This window comes from Macaca thibetana, chromosome 12, assembly GCF_024542745.1.
Source record: "Macaca thibetana thibetana isolate TM-01 chromosome 12, ASM2454274v1, whole genome shotgun sequence".
Taxonomy (NCBI): Eukaryota; Metazoa; Chordata; class Mammalia; order Primates; family Cercopithecidae; genus Macaca; species Macaca thibetana.
In genome coordinates, this window is record NC_065589.1 from 12,416,511 (window position 1) to 12,429,946 (window position 13,436).

The window sequence follows — 13,436 nt, forward strand, 5'->3', positions numbered from 1 at the left end:
ATGGTGGGGAATCTTCACTTTCAACCCTGGTCATTTCTATATCATTTGGAGTTTAAGAGTTGATATTACTAATATAATTTGAAAGGTAATAAATTATTCCAAAGGTCTAATGACCGTTTGCTACCTGCCTCAGTCACCTATTCCTACGCAGGCCAGCATTTGAGACCAATCTCATAGCAGTGTGTAAAGAAAAAGGTGACAGCTTTATGTGAGATGGGCCTTTATTTGTAATGGCTTCAAATCCTCTGCCTTTCTTTGTGCAGCAAAAGCTAGCAGAGCTTTATATATCTTTGCTGTTAACAGGTGCTAGGAAGCACAAGCTTGCTCCTGCTTTCTTCAAACAATCCTTGTATACAGAAATATATAAGGCACTGAGCCTTCTTTGCTATTTCTCCAAGTAAAATAACCACAGATAGAGCAGTTAAAGAATATCCGTGCATAGACATCAAAGCAATAAGATGTATTTTTCATACAGCAAAGACATTCCCCTCCATCGTGGACATCAGATTTCAATGTCACCACTTTCCGCTCTCAGCTTCATTCCTTGCGCAAGGGCTGCTGGGAGCAGCAACTAAGTGACTAGAGTCATGATACCCAGCACAGTTTATTTCTGCAATTTCCATTCATTGTACCCTCTTCACTCACTTCTCTTCCATCCATAAGATAATCTCTCTAAAAAGATCAGACTGAGCCTCTGCTGTGGGGCAGTTGTGCCCGAGTTCCCTGTGATGGTCACGTAGGTAATAATAACCACAAGCTAGTAAAAATCAAGACACAGCCAGGGAATTCTTAGGGCTAGCAGCTTCCCAGCCCTGGGCTGCATGTACTTTCTACTTTTCTAGTTCTTCCATTGACTTCCCTCAGCACTTTCTCTTCACTGGATCTGAGCTCTGAAGTGACTTATATTTCTTTTGTCAGAGATAAGAGATGATTCTCCAGAACCAAATGACCCAGAAAAGCCCCAGGAGGTGTCCAGCACACCTTCAAACAAGAAAGGTAAGGAAAGCATTTCTCCTGTAGAGGTCAGAAGGGTGAATTCTGAGTTGCTTTCTGTTTTTCTGTGTCTTGTCAAGAGCACCACTATGTGACCACAGTCCTGATGCCACACGCAGTTTGTTTCTGCTATTTCCATTCACTGCATCTTCCAGAAAGGTCTTTATGAAAATTATCAGGAAACCAGAAGGCATTTGGGGATATTGAAATATGCCATTGGAATTGCCTTTTCTGAAAATAATCAATCTCCTATATTCACAACTTCTGTGTTAATTGCACTTCCGTCTTTAACTGAAAGTTGGTTCCCCAGAGAGGAACCCACTTCCTCTTAAGACATGGCTGGGCATTCTCTGCCATCCATCACTCACACCTCATGGTGAGAGGCAGGTTAGATGTCCATCCTTTGCTGCCTACTGACCCCATCCAGCCCCTGCCTCCCTGATCCTCTCCTTTGAGGCTTAACCATTCAATTAAAATGTTTGCTCACTCATCATCAATATCATCCAATAATTTCCCCAATAATCCTTTCAAAGGCTGTTTTTCTGTCATTTCAAGTCACAGCATCATCCTAGATGCCTTCAGGGTACACATGGATAACAGACAACTCTGTTATCCAATACTCTGGCCCCTCAAATCCTTCATCTTCTCATTTTCCATGACTTTTTCCTCCACCAATTCTTGGCCTCCCATATCCAAAGGCAACCTATAGACCCTATCATCATTCACATCTGGCTCAATTTCCCAACAGTTAATTTCAGAATTCCTTTTTTGATACCTATCCTTGAGCTTTTCTCCTTCTGTACTATCATTCAACCTCTGATCACTCTTTTTCCCAGTCCAATTCTAACAAACAAACCAAAAAGAATCAAAAACATGTTTTTCTGTTCTTATTTATTTATTATTTCCTCTAAAGTTCCTTCAACCTCATTTGGATCACCAGTCCACTGGCCTTTCCTCCTTCCAAGCCATCATCTGCTTTTCTTTGTTGCCCAGCTTTTTAACATTGACACTAATTCACAGTCCAAGAGTCATCATTTCAGTAATCTATTGCCATTATCTTAAATCTGCCTTTCCTCTCTGCCTTTTCCTGGAACTCTCTGGCAAGTCTTGGAAGACCCTACTTACCTACTTCCTGTACACTGCATCTGACTTCCTGTACACTGCATCTGACTTCCTGTACACTGCATCTGACTTCCTGTACACTGCGTCTGAAAGCCAGCAGTGCTGGAGAGAGTTCCACAGCAGGGCAGAGTACACTCACTGGTCTTCATGGTTCCAGCACAAATCATCTCTCCTTACTGTGTGACAATGCTACTTCCTGCAATAATCCTTTCAAACCTCAAGCTCTATTTTTCAAACCTCTGACCCCCTCACCTCCTGCTTTTTGCCCAATCATTGACTTTCCCTCCTGCACCATAAGCAGATATCAGATGAGAATCCCCTTATTTGTGCTGCTGGCCCTGCAAACCCTAACTATATCTGTCTTCCTCCTCTGAGTTCCCTCCTTCTCTTCTAAGGCAATCCTTCCACCTCATCTTGTAGTATCCATGATCCCTTCTCTCTCAAGTATTCCTTACAGCAGTATCTCTCACACAAGAGTCTGCATTCAGACAATAATTACATGTACCATAGCTCATTAAAAAAATGCTTTATCTTGATTCTCATCTCACTTCAACTACTTCCATAGCTCTCTTTCATTTCACAACCAAACTTCTAGAAGTGAGTTACCTAAACTCCCTGTCTCCATTTCTTCATTTCTCCTTTTCCTCTGTCATTTTAGAGTCCATCTTCCCCTATTATTCCCTGAAGTAGCATCACCTAAGGTCACCAGTGACCTCCTAGCAATGTGGTTTGAAGGCCAAAAGTAAAAGCTGAATATCACTGACATATAAGATTGGGAGATCAATGTTTGTAACTATAAAACATTATCCTTTCTTTTTAGGAAAGAAAAGAAAAAGATGTGTCTGGTCAACTCCAAAAAGGAAACATAAGAAAAAAAGCCTCCCAAGAGGTAAGACGAAAGTACAAGAGAAAGCTGGAGGCTGGAAACAGCTCATGCAGGGCTTATAGGTCAAGCTGTGGAGGATTGAATTTTATTCTAAATGCAATGGGAAGCCATTGAAGAGATTTAGTCAGTGAAGTGACACAATCCAAGCTCAATTTTGCTACAGTGTAAAGAATGAGTTGGAGCTGGGAAAGAGTGGAGACAGGACAGCCATTTTGGGGCAGATGCCATGAGAGTTCTTAGTGGCTTGGATTCAGATCTGACAGTGGAGATGCAGAAAAGAATGCCAATTGAAGATCAGTTTTGCAGGTATTGTTGACAGGATTTGACATAGTAGCTACAGATGAGAAAGAGAGAAAAATCCAGGCCCATTCTTCAATTTCTGGCTTAAATGAGTAAGTGCTAATTCCCATTGCTAAGGGAAGATGTAAATATATTGGGGGGATAACTTTTAGAGTTCAATTTTTGACCTGTTCCTTTAGAGGTTTCTGCTGGCCATCTACGCAGCTGTGCATAGATGTGTGTTTTGTCAAGAACTGTAAAGGGTCTGAGATGTTACTCCACTTGCATTGGTATGTCCATATATATATATATATATATATATATATATATATATATATATATATATATGAGTGCTGCAGGAACACAAGGTATTTGGGCCAGGGAAAACAATTCTTTACTGATATTCACAACCAGCTCATCAGCCAGAGCAACACTGCAGTGTCTGTCTCCCATACACAAACCAAAAGGCAATGCTAAGAAAGCTAATGGAATCTTTCTATTCAAAATAGACTATAACTCATATATAAGGGATATAGAAATGATGGATTTTCTGTGTAGATACATGAGAGGGACAGCCATCATCCTTTCCTCCTGAAAGGAGAAGAAAAAACTTTGCTGCTTTGAGATAAAATGGAAAAGATCCTGATTCCCAAGGTCCCCATCCTAACCTTTGGAATTTAAATGCATCTTTGCAAAGGCCAGAGAAACTCCAGGTGTTGCTGACTTTTATGACCTAAAGATGTCTCCAAGTTCTGGGCTTTATCCCTTGTGATATACAGATACCTAGGGAAAGACCACTCCAGTTTTCCTGGTACTTTAGGATTTAACCTAGGAAGCTAGTCCTGGGTAAACCCATCTGGACATCTCAGGTGATAAGAGAAGTTTTATTATCCCTTTAGATCAGAGCAATTAACTAGAAAAAGAGCTATAGCTCTAATTCTTGTGGTATGTGAAGAGTACAATGTTTCTGGGGAAGTGAAAGCAAATATTTCCTATATTTATATTGTATACATTTCTATGTCTTGAGGGCTAGGGCTTTTTACAGGAACACTGAGAAATCAGGAAGTTATATTCTCCACAAATACGGCAATTTGGCATTCATGGAAAAAGTCTGGTGCATATATATATATGAGTGTGTGTATATATATATATCATCTGCAGATATATTTCATCTGCATCCATATATATATATATCTGGACCAGATATATATATAACTATAAATATATATATTTATATTTTTGAGTTATCAGTAAAATAAAGGTATTCTGATCTATGGGAGAAGAAAAGAGAACCACAGACCTAGCCCTGCTCTCAGAAATCCCAGTGGAAGAGGAATCTAGCAAGGCAGACTGAGGGAATGACACCAGTCAAGACAGGCGCACCAAGAAAGAACATATTAGCAAGCCAAGAGGGAATGGTTGACTATACTGAAAGACTAAGATAAATTCAGAGAACAGGGCCTTGAGTTTGGTCAGAAAGAATCACTGGAAAATTTAAGAAAAATTTTGGTGATGGAGGCAGGAGCCAGTTGTCTGGGGAGGATAATGAATGGGAGGCGATAACATATGTAGACAACTCTAGCTACAAAGGGAAACAAAGCAATAGATGGCAACCTAAGCCAGCGGCTTAAAGCGCCTTTTCCCTGACTTAGTTTACCCTTAGTATGATCCCAGTGTCCAAAATCACAGGGCTGGTGTCCTTTTAAGATACTTTACAGAAATGATTCCATTCTATGAAAAGTAAGTGACCTTCCTGGGCAGGAAGGAGAAACAAACTGCTTTCTCCCCCATTCTACTTATTAGTCAATGGCCTCTCACCATGTTGTGTGTGTTCTCTATGGGCCTCCTTGGTTTAGTGTAAACTGATCAGGTTATTCAACTCACACTCCTGAGCTTTGTCAAACACTCTCACAACTTCAATTACCACCTTTACACTGACGGCTCCCAAGTCTACATCTTCAACTCAGGTTTGTCTTCAAGAAACACATAGCCAGCTGCACACTGGGCATCTTTGTTTGCAAGTCTCCCATTGACACTACAGTCTCAATATACCTGAAATTAAATTCATCTTCTTCACCAAAAACCTAGTCTTCTAAGTACCATTCAGGCATTTATTCAACAAATATGCAGTGAGCACTAACTGTATATACCCATTCTGAAAGCTGAAGACAGTTTTTATTTTAAAGAGAGAAAGCAAGAAAGTGAGTAAAAAAGAAAGGGGAAAGCTCATGGAGCTTATACATCCTGGCTGGGGGAGAGAAAGAATGTAAACTAGAAAGCACATAAACAAGATAATTTCAAGTAGTGATGCAGGATGGAAGAAAATAATGGATAGGGTTACAATAGTGACTTGCAGTTTGGGGTGGGAGTCACTTTGGATTGGATAGTCCAGGCAGAGGGACTCAAAAGTGCAAAGAACCTGAGGCAGAGAGGAACGACCAGTGTTGTTGGCAATGATGAAGAAAGAAGGGGGTAGAAAGTGAAAAAGTAGACAAGAATCAGATTATGTAGGGTTTCACAGGCCCTTGGGAGCCTTTTGTAGTTTATTTAACTTGAAATGAGGAACCTGATCTACCCAGGCGCCAAGCAAAAACCTTAGTCATCCATGACTAACTGAACTCTATTAGCATATTGACAAGATCTGTTGGTTCACCCTCTTTTTTTCTACATTAAAATCTGATTAGTTTATTTCCATGCTTAAATCTTGTCCATGGTCTCCTATTGCCCTTAGGGTAGTGTTCACTTAATGTGATTGTTAAAGCTCTCTCCAGTCTAACCCATGCCTTACCCTCCAACTATTAATATATCTCTTTCCACTTAAAACTCCAGTCAACCACTCTGAACTTTCATTTCCTCCCATTTCATTTCACTTCCCTTTGATCCTTGGCGTGTGCTATTCTTTTTGGATGCTATATTCTGAACCTACGCTACTCTCCCTAAATGTTTAGTTATCTTCTTTTCATCAGTGGTGTTGGCTTATGTCTATCTTAGGAATGCATACTCTGACCCCTAAATTAGCCAAGCTGATCCCACAGTTTCTACAGTACCCAGCACTGGCTCTTTTGGAAGATTCCAAATACTCTGTTGTAATTACTTATATAATGTGTCTCTTCTAGGCTAGATGGTAATGTCCTGGCACAAATGAGCTATTATTTTTTAAATGAAAAACAAATGAAAGAAACCATATTTTCTGTAACCCAAAATTTGAGTAATGATCTGACAAAGGATAGTTTATGAATTTATTATTGTGTTATGAAAAGGGGTCATAGACACCATGGGCACCACGTGGTGTAGACATAAACTAAAGGTTATTGGAGGGAAATTTCCAATACAATTCTCCAAATTCTTATTATCCCACATTTAGGGCAGACATAGGTAGTCTGCACACCCCATGGCCAACAGCCCAGTACTAAGATGCCCACTGCCACAATGCTCTACACATTATAGGATTAGGGAGATAGGGAATGTCTATGCAACCATACAATTATGAACACTCCCTGGTCAGAGAAGTGACTTTGTTAGAGAGGGGAAACCTCTGGAGTCGGGGGATGGTGTCAGATGGTCAGTTCTGTTGAGGTAACTCTGACCTTTTGACACCTCTCTGCCAAGCTACCAAAGGGATGCCAGCCTCTTCCAGATTTGCCTTTCTTCATACGGTATTTAAATGAATTTTTTCAGGTTTTTTAAAGGAACCATTTTATTTTAAATGTGACAGATGATGTGCTTTAAATTTTCTTTTTTCCAATTTTCCAATATTTTATTAGGGTAAAATACGTATGACATAAAATTTATCATCTCAACCATTTTTAGGTGCATAGTTCAATGGTATTAAAATACATTCGCAATGTTGTGCAACCATCGCCACCATCCATCTCCAGGACTCTTTTATCTTGTAAAACTAAAACCCTGTACCCATTAAACAACTCTCCATTCCTCCCTGCCCGCAGCCCAACAGAGATATTTTTAAGAGTCATATTATTTTACATTTAATTAATCAGCTTTATTTTTAAAAAAATAAAACACATAAAAAGATGTTTCAAAATTGTAAGAGAAAAAAATACATAGTAGTGCTGAAAATATACATACAACACTCTCGTATTTTCTGTAAGTGTTCTCATCTCTGAAACACTCCTTTAGTTATGCAGAGAAAAAACCTAAACTTGACAATGAAAGGCAAGTTTTAGGCTCTATCAGGCTGCCCCACCCCTTCTGGATAAATTTTCAGTAATTTCCGTGTTTGAACTTCCCGCCAGCCCTGCGTCCCACTGGGCTTCCGGTTCCGCCTCGTCTTAAGGGTTCACCCATGCCTTTTCCTCCGGAAGTGGCCTGCGGATATCACGGTACTTGCATGTGGGAGGGGTGGCTGCACAGTCTGTGTCCTTTCTAACCTGCAGAGAAACGTTCTTGTTCAACAGGACAGTGGTCATCCTGTGGGATCAGCTTCTAAAGTCAGCAGCCAGTGAAAATTGTGTTCTCTTTCCACAATGAAGCAAACTCACCTCTGCATCCTCTGGCATTGCACCTCCTCTGGGTCTCAGCCTTACCTTCCATCTCTCCCTCATGGTAGCCGCCTTCTTGGCAGGGTCCTTGCCTCTCAGGTTTTTTAATACCTTGCACTTTGCCCACTGAAGGCACCTGGAAACTTTTGGAAATCTCCTGTACCATACACGGGCCCTGGGGAACCTGGAGAGGTACTTTGTAAGATACTTCCTCTCCACCTAGACCAGACTGTGTGGCCACCTTGTGGTGTGGTCAACACAACGAAAATCAGGAAATAAGCTCTAGGATTTCCGGAGATTTATCTAGTTGATTGCAACAGGTCATACCAGGAGTGAAAGCAGATGGTAATTTGGGGAAACAAAGAAAGGTACATGTAAGAAGAAGGATATAGGCCGGGCGCGGTGGCTCATGCCTGTAATCCCAGGACTTTGGGAGGCCAAGGTGGGCGAATCACGAGCTCAGGAAATTGAGACCATCCTGGCTAACACGGTGAAACCCCATCTCTACTAAAAACACAAAAAATTAGCCAAGCGTGGTGGTGGGCACATGTAGTCCCAGCTACTTGGGAGGCTGAGGCAGGAGAATGGCATGAACCTGGGAGGCAGAGCATGCTGTGAGCCAAGATCGTGCCACTGCACTCCAGCCTGAGTGACAGTGTGAGACTCTGTCTCAAAAAAAAAAAAAAAAAGAAGAAGAAGAAGAAGAAGAGGAAGGATATAATTATAGAGAAATAGCAGGAGAAAAGTGAAGTACAGGAGTACAGAGATCTGAAAGGGTTGGAGTTGGGAGCATGAGAAAGGAAGTCACTGATTGGGACAGTAGGAGGCTCACTGAAGACCCCAATTTAAACTACTAACAAGTCATTATTTGGTCCAGATGCAGCCTCACCTAGACATGGAATCCAAAAGAAGCTCAAAGTAGTGGATCAGGTTCCTCAAAAGAAAGATGACTCAACTTGGAACACCACGGTAGTGACAAGGGTCCAAAAGGCGAGAGCTGAATGTGCCCGAAACTCCAGATCAGAGGGTAAGACTGATGATGGAATCTGCCATTTGAATGGCTTGGTGTGGGAGGGTCTGTCCTGAAGCAGGTACAGGGTTAAGTAGATATGTAAAGTCAATAGAAAGAGGAAAAAGTACAGAGAATGAGGATAGGATATGACAAGAGAGACAAAGAAAGCAAGCATCTCTTGCATCTGAAAAGTTTTTGTGGAAGAAACAGACATGTTCACAGGGACAGCTGTGGCCTGGGGCAGCAGCTGTCAAATTTTTTGGTCTCAGGACTCCTTTATGCTCTCAAAAATTATTGAGGACCCTAAAGAGCTTCTGTTCATGTTGTTTATATCTATCTACGTGTACCTTATTAGAAATTAAAACTAATAATTTTAAAATATTAATGTAAAAGTAACAATAATAAACCAATTGCCTGTTAACATAAATAATGCTATTTTATGAAAAATAAATATATTTTCTAAAACAAAAAAAAAAAATTAGTGAAAAGAGTGACATCATTTTATGTTTGTGCAAATATCTTTGATCGTGAGTGAGCTTTATAAAAAGACAGCTGGATCCCTATAACTGTTTCTGCATTCATTTGTAATATGTTGCCTTGATTGAAGGATAGAAAGAAAATCTGGCCTCACACAGATATCTAGTTTAAAAGGGTGAAGTAATTTAATAGTCTTTGAGATATCTGTGGATATTCATCTTTAATACTACACCAACACTCAACAAGTGGTAGTTTCTTAAACATTAGTTGTAATGTAAAATTTGAAACCATATCAATTAACTTCATACTCTGTTACAATAAAATACATTAATCCATCTTGCATTTTGAATGGACCTTCTACTAATACAAAATTTCATAATAGTACAGCCGTTTGGAAAATGTACATTTGGAATTATACAATGAGCTTGTAACTCAATCACACAAGTGTTTTCTTGAGGCCACTGTGGTACTTCAGGATGCAATAGAAATGCTTTATATGTGCTCTTCAGGTTTTCACATAGAATATTAAGATGTAAGATATGTACTCAAGGGTAGAAATTTAATAAAATTAATAATTTTTACTGGCTTACCACGAACATTCTCAAGTGAATCTTGCTTTTATTTTTATTTTTTGGTACAGTGAGCAGGTGGCAATGAAGGATGCAGTGATTCCTGCTGAGGTTTGGGGACACTGCTTTGATGTGTCCTAAGGCACCAGCAGTTTTATCTGCCATTGCTCTTGCTCAATCTGTACAAAGGTTGAAATAGTGAAAAAGGCGGAGAACATCTTATTATGAAAACAATTCTGACCTTGCAAATTTTCTGAAAAGGTTTGAGGGACCCTCTAGCGTCTCACAGACCTTACTTTGAGAGACTCTGGCCAAAAGGTTCAGATAGCTCTACCCCATTGTGGACGTCTTCATTGGTAGAGTAACCACTGCTAACCAACTGTGGTCTGCTCCTCCCCCGAGTGGCAGACAGGCACAGTGTCATGAGCGGCACCAAATCTCTTGGTAGATACATTCTTAGGAGGGTAAGACCTGGAGCCTCCAGGACACTCAACTTCAAAGTGTGCAAGGGCCTTCCTGGGTCTCTGGGAGATTCTCCATAGAGCTTCCCAAGGGGCATTTACTAAGATCTTTTGATTTCCAGAGATCACTGATTACACTTCAAAAATGAATGAAGGAAAGAGGTCCCAGAAGACGCCTAGCACACCATCAAGGGTCACACAAGGTAAAACTTGGAGATCACTAGTCTCAGAGTACAGTCACCAGGAATCTAAATTCAGAGCTGTTTTACACTAAGGCAATATTTCTTAACTTTTTTTTCATTATCACTGTGCTAGAAAGCCCTTCTGGATTTTTTTTTTCTTAATCAAGACCCTTCCCATGATATTTTACTACTACAAATGTATGTCCTTTATATGTAATGTATCCATATGTATGTGTGTATATCTGCACTTTATAAGATTTTTCTCAACACTCAAGAATGAGTTTTTCTGCTCTTGGCATCAGTATCAACATTACTGAGAATGAGTGTTCTAAGTATATTCCTGGTACTGTACTGAAAGTACAACTTGTCCAAAGTACAGCTTGATCCAACCCCTGGATCAAGCTAGAATTCCAATCTCCGTATTTCTCATGTGGCCTTTCTGGGAAAATTGAGAAGCGAAAAACTCATTACAAACACACACGTAACACTATGACTGGGCTTGTGTAACTGGTGGAGTTGTGGGCACATGCTGGTAAAATTGTGCCTGTTAATTCACCCCTCACCATCACTACCATTATTCACATTTCTGGAGTAAGTCGATACCACTATCCTTAGAGGGGAGAAAACAGCTGGATATTCTTCTGTTTTCTGGTGATGTGGTCATTGTCACAAAAATCACAGAACTCTCACATGACAAATGTGATTTTCAAACAACAAATATCTAATTATTGTCAGGAAAATTGATTAAATTTTACCACCTTAAAATCTAAATGATCATTTTTAACAGTTTCTCCTATATTGCACTGGCTTATATAGTAGTATTTCAACTTTTCTCATAGATAATTTTATTTTATTCTCACAACCACCCTTGGAGAATATTGAATGACTTATTCTAATTTAACAGATGAGGAAATTGAGACATGGAAAGGATTAGTGGGTTTTTTCAAGATCCCCTGGGTAAGGGCTGGCTGCCACAGGATTAACATCCTGGTCCCCAGGAACTCTTTTCAGGAGCCATCATTCTCCATAGAAAGGAAGGGGCAGAAAGAATACTGTCAAACCTTTGTCAATTCACTATAACCCAAAATAGAAAACTGCTTATTCAAAAATTACTTTCTCATTACTTCCAAGATCCTACGGATAACAGAAATAAACTGTCTTTGGGAAAATCTCCCAGGACAGAGCATAAGCATAAAGAAGAAACTATTTGGTCTCTGTGGTGTGGATTGATGTTACCTTACTGTTATTACGCCATTCTGGGCCATAAAAGACATCCAAGCCAGAAAAAGCCTTATGCTTTTTAAAATCATGATTTAACTTTTTTTCAACATAGAAAAGTTCCTGGACTTTTCTAAAAGCAGTGTGCTGTAACCATTAGGATTATGTTGCTGGCTCAGCACAGTGGCTCATGCCTGTAATCCCAGCGCCTTGGGAGGCTGAGGCAGGAGGATCACTTGAGGCCAGGAGTTCAAGACCAGCCTGGCCAACATGGTGAAACCCCATCTCTATTAAAAATACAAAAATTAGCCTGGGGGTGCATACCTGTTATGCCAGCTACTCAGGAGGCTGAAGTGTGAGAATCACTTGAACCCAGGAAGCGGAGATGGGAGTGAGCTGAGATTATGCCACTGCACTCCAGCCTGTATAACAGAACAAGATTCTGTCCCCCAAAAGAATTTTTAATGACATATTTTAAGTGTTAGTTCTCTAGTATATTTCTGATCCATCTTCATTCAATCCCCAAATTCAATTTCCAGGTAAAATGGAGTACTTTTTTCACATAGGTCACATGGTTTTCTTGCATTCTCAAAGTGATGGGAAAACAAGAAAAAAATTACTTAAAGAAATATTGACATTGCAGGTTTGTAGATCAATATTTGTAGCCATAAAAGATGTGGGACTTTTTTCTTTTTTAGAAGAAAGGAGAAAAGAATATGGCCAGTCAAGTTCGAAAAGAAAACAGAAAAAAAAACTCTCAAGAGGTAAGCAAGAAAAGTGAAGTGGTTACTCCCTTGGTGTTTATCAAGGCCTTCACCTGACCAGCTGGCATGACCTCCTCTCCAGCCACATGGCCACTCAGTTGTGCCTGGAGCACAGCCAGCCCCAACCTTGTTCCCTAGGCCACCCCATCAGTAGACTCCCCCACAAAGGAAGAGAGAACCTAACACCAACCTGGTTTATACCTAGCCTTCTTTTCTCTTATCATAGGGAGGGAATGGGGTTGAGGTGGACACGAGACATCAGACAATTTTGAGATTAGGATTGTTTCCTGTCTAGGGTCAGAGCCCAGAAGAATAGGTACAAGAAACCTAAATCCCCAAGCAAGATTCAGACTTTCAGTTCCAAACTGGGATTAGATTTGGAGTCATAGAGTGTTCAGAACTACCTCAGCCAACCCATGCTTGCTTGCATGTCTACATGCATGTTTCTATTCCAGTGCACAAACTGCATTACTTGCAGAATAAGAAACAAAAAAGCTTCATTTTTCTGGTTACTCTGCTTCATACCACTTTTCTTTTTCTCCACTGTATTCTCTCCCTCTTCCCTTTCCCTGTTCCTTACTTTTTCCCTTCTTATTTTTTTTAAATTTATTTTGTAAATTTTTTGTAGAGACCAAGTCTTGCTATGTTGCCCAGGCTGGTCTTGAAATCCTGGCCTCAAGTGATCCTCTTGCCCTAGCCTCCCAAAGTTCTGGGATACAGGTGTGAGCCACTGCACCTGACCCCTTTTTCTTTGTTCTTTTACTCAAAATTATTTACAAAGGGCCTGAGATATGCCAGTCAGTGGGGATTCTCTTGGATTCTGTGCCTTTATGGGAGCCAGCCTGGGAAGGGATCTTGTCCCAGCTGCCAAACATGAATTAGGACACAAGGCTCACTGCTTTGGAAATCCCTCTAATTTTTCTGCTTGTTCCCAGCATCCCTCAATCTTGGGGTTTGGCCTGGAAGGAAAGTCA

The 13,436-nt window shown here is 40.4% G+C and overlaps 1 protein-coding gene across 10 annotated transcripts in view; it reads left to right on the forward strand.

Moving 5' to 3' along the window:
* SP110 (SP110 nuclear body protein) overlaps nt 1-13,436 on the forward strand; it is a 42,915-nt gene that overhangs the window by 10,835 nt on the left and 18,644 nt on the right. For 4 of the 10 annotated variants that reach the window (XM_050751115.1, XM_050751123.1, XM_050751120.1 and 1 more), the window contains 6 exons: nt 919-996; nt 2,936-3,004; nt 7,534-7,620; nt 8,657-8,806; nt 10,421-10,501; nt 12,373-12,462. In XM_050751115.1, coding sequence (XP_050607072.1) covers nt 919-996; nt 2,936-3,004; nt 7,534-7,620; nt 8,657-8,806; nt 10,421-10,501; nt 12,373-12,462 — 555 coding nt within the window. Of the gene's footprint in view, nt 1-918; nt 997-2,935; nt 3,005-7,533; nt 7,621-7,911; nt 7,972-8,656; nt 8,807-10,420; nt 10,502-12,372; nt 12,463-13,436 lie in introns of all 10 variants that reach the window. The other 6 variants (XM_050751117.1, XM_050751124.1, XM_050751118.1 and 3 more) reach the window with 4 other exon arrangements.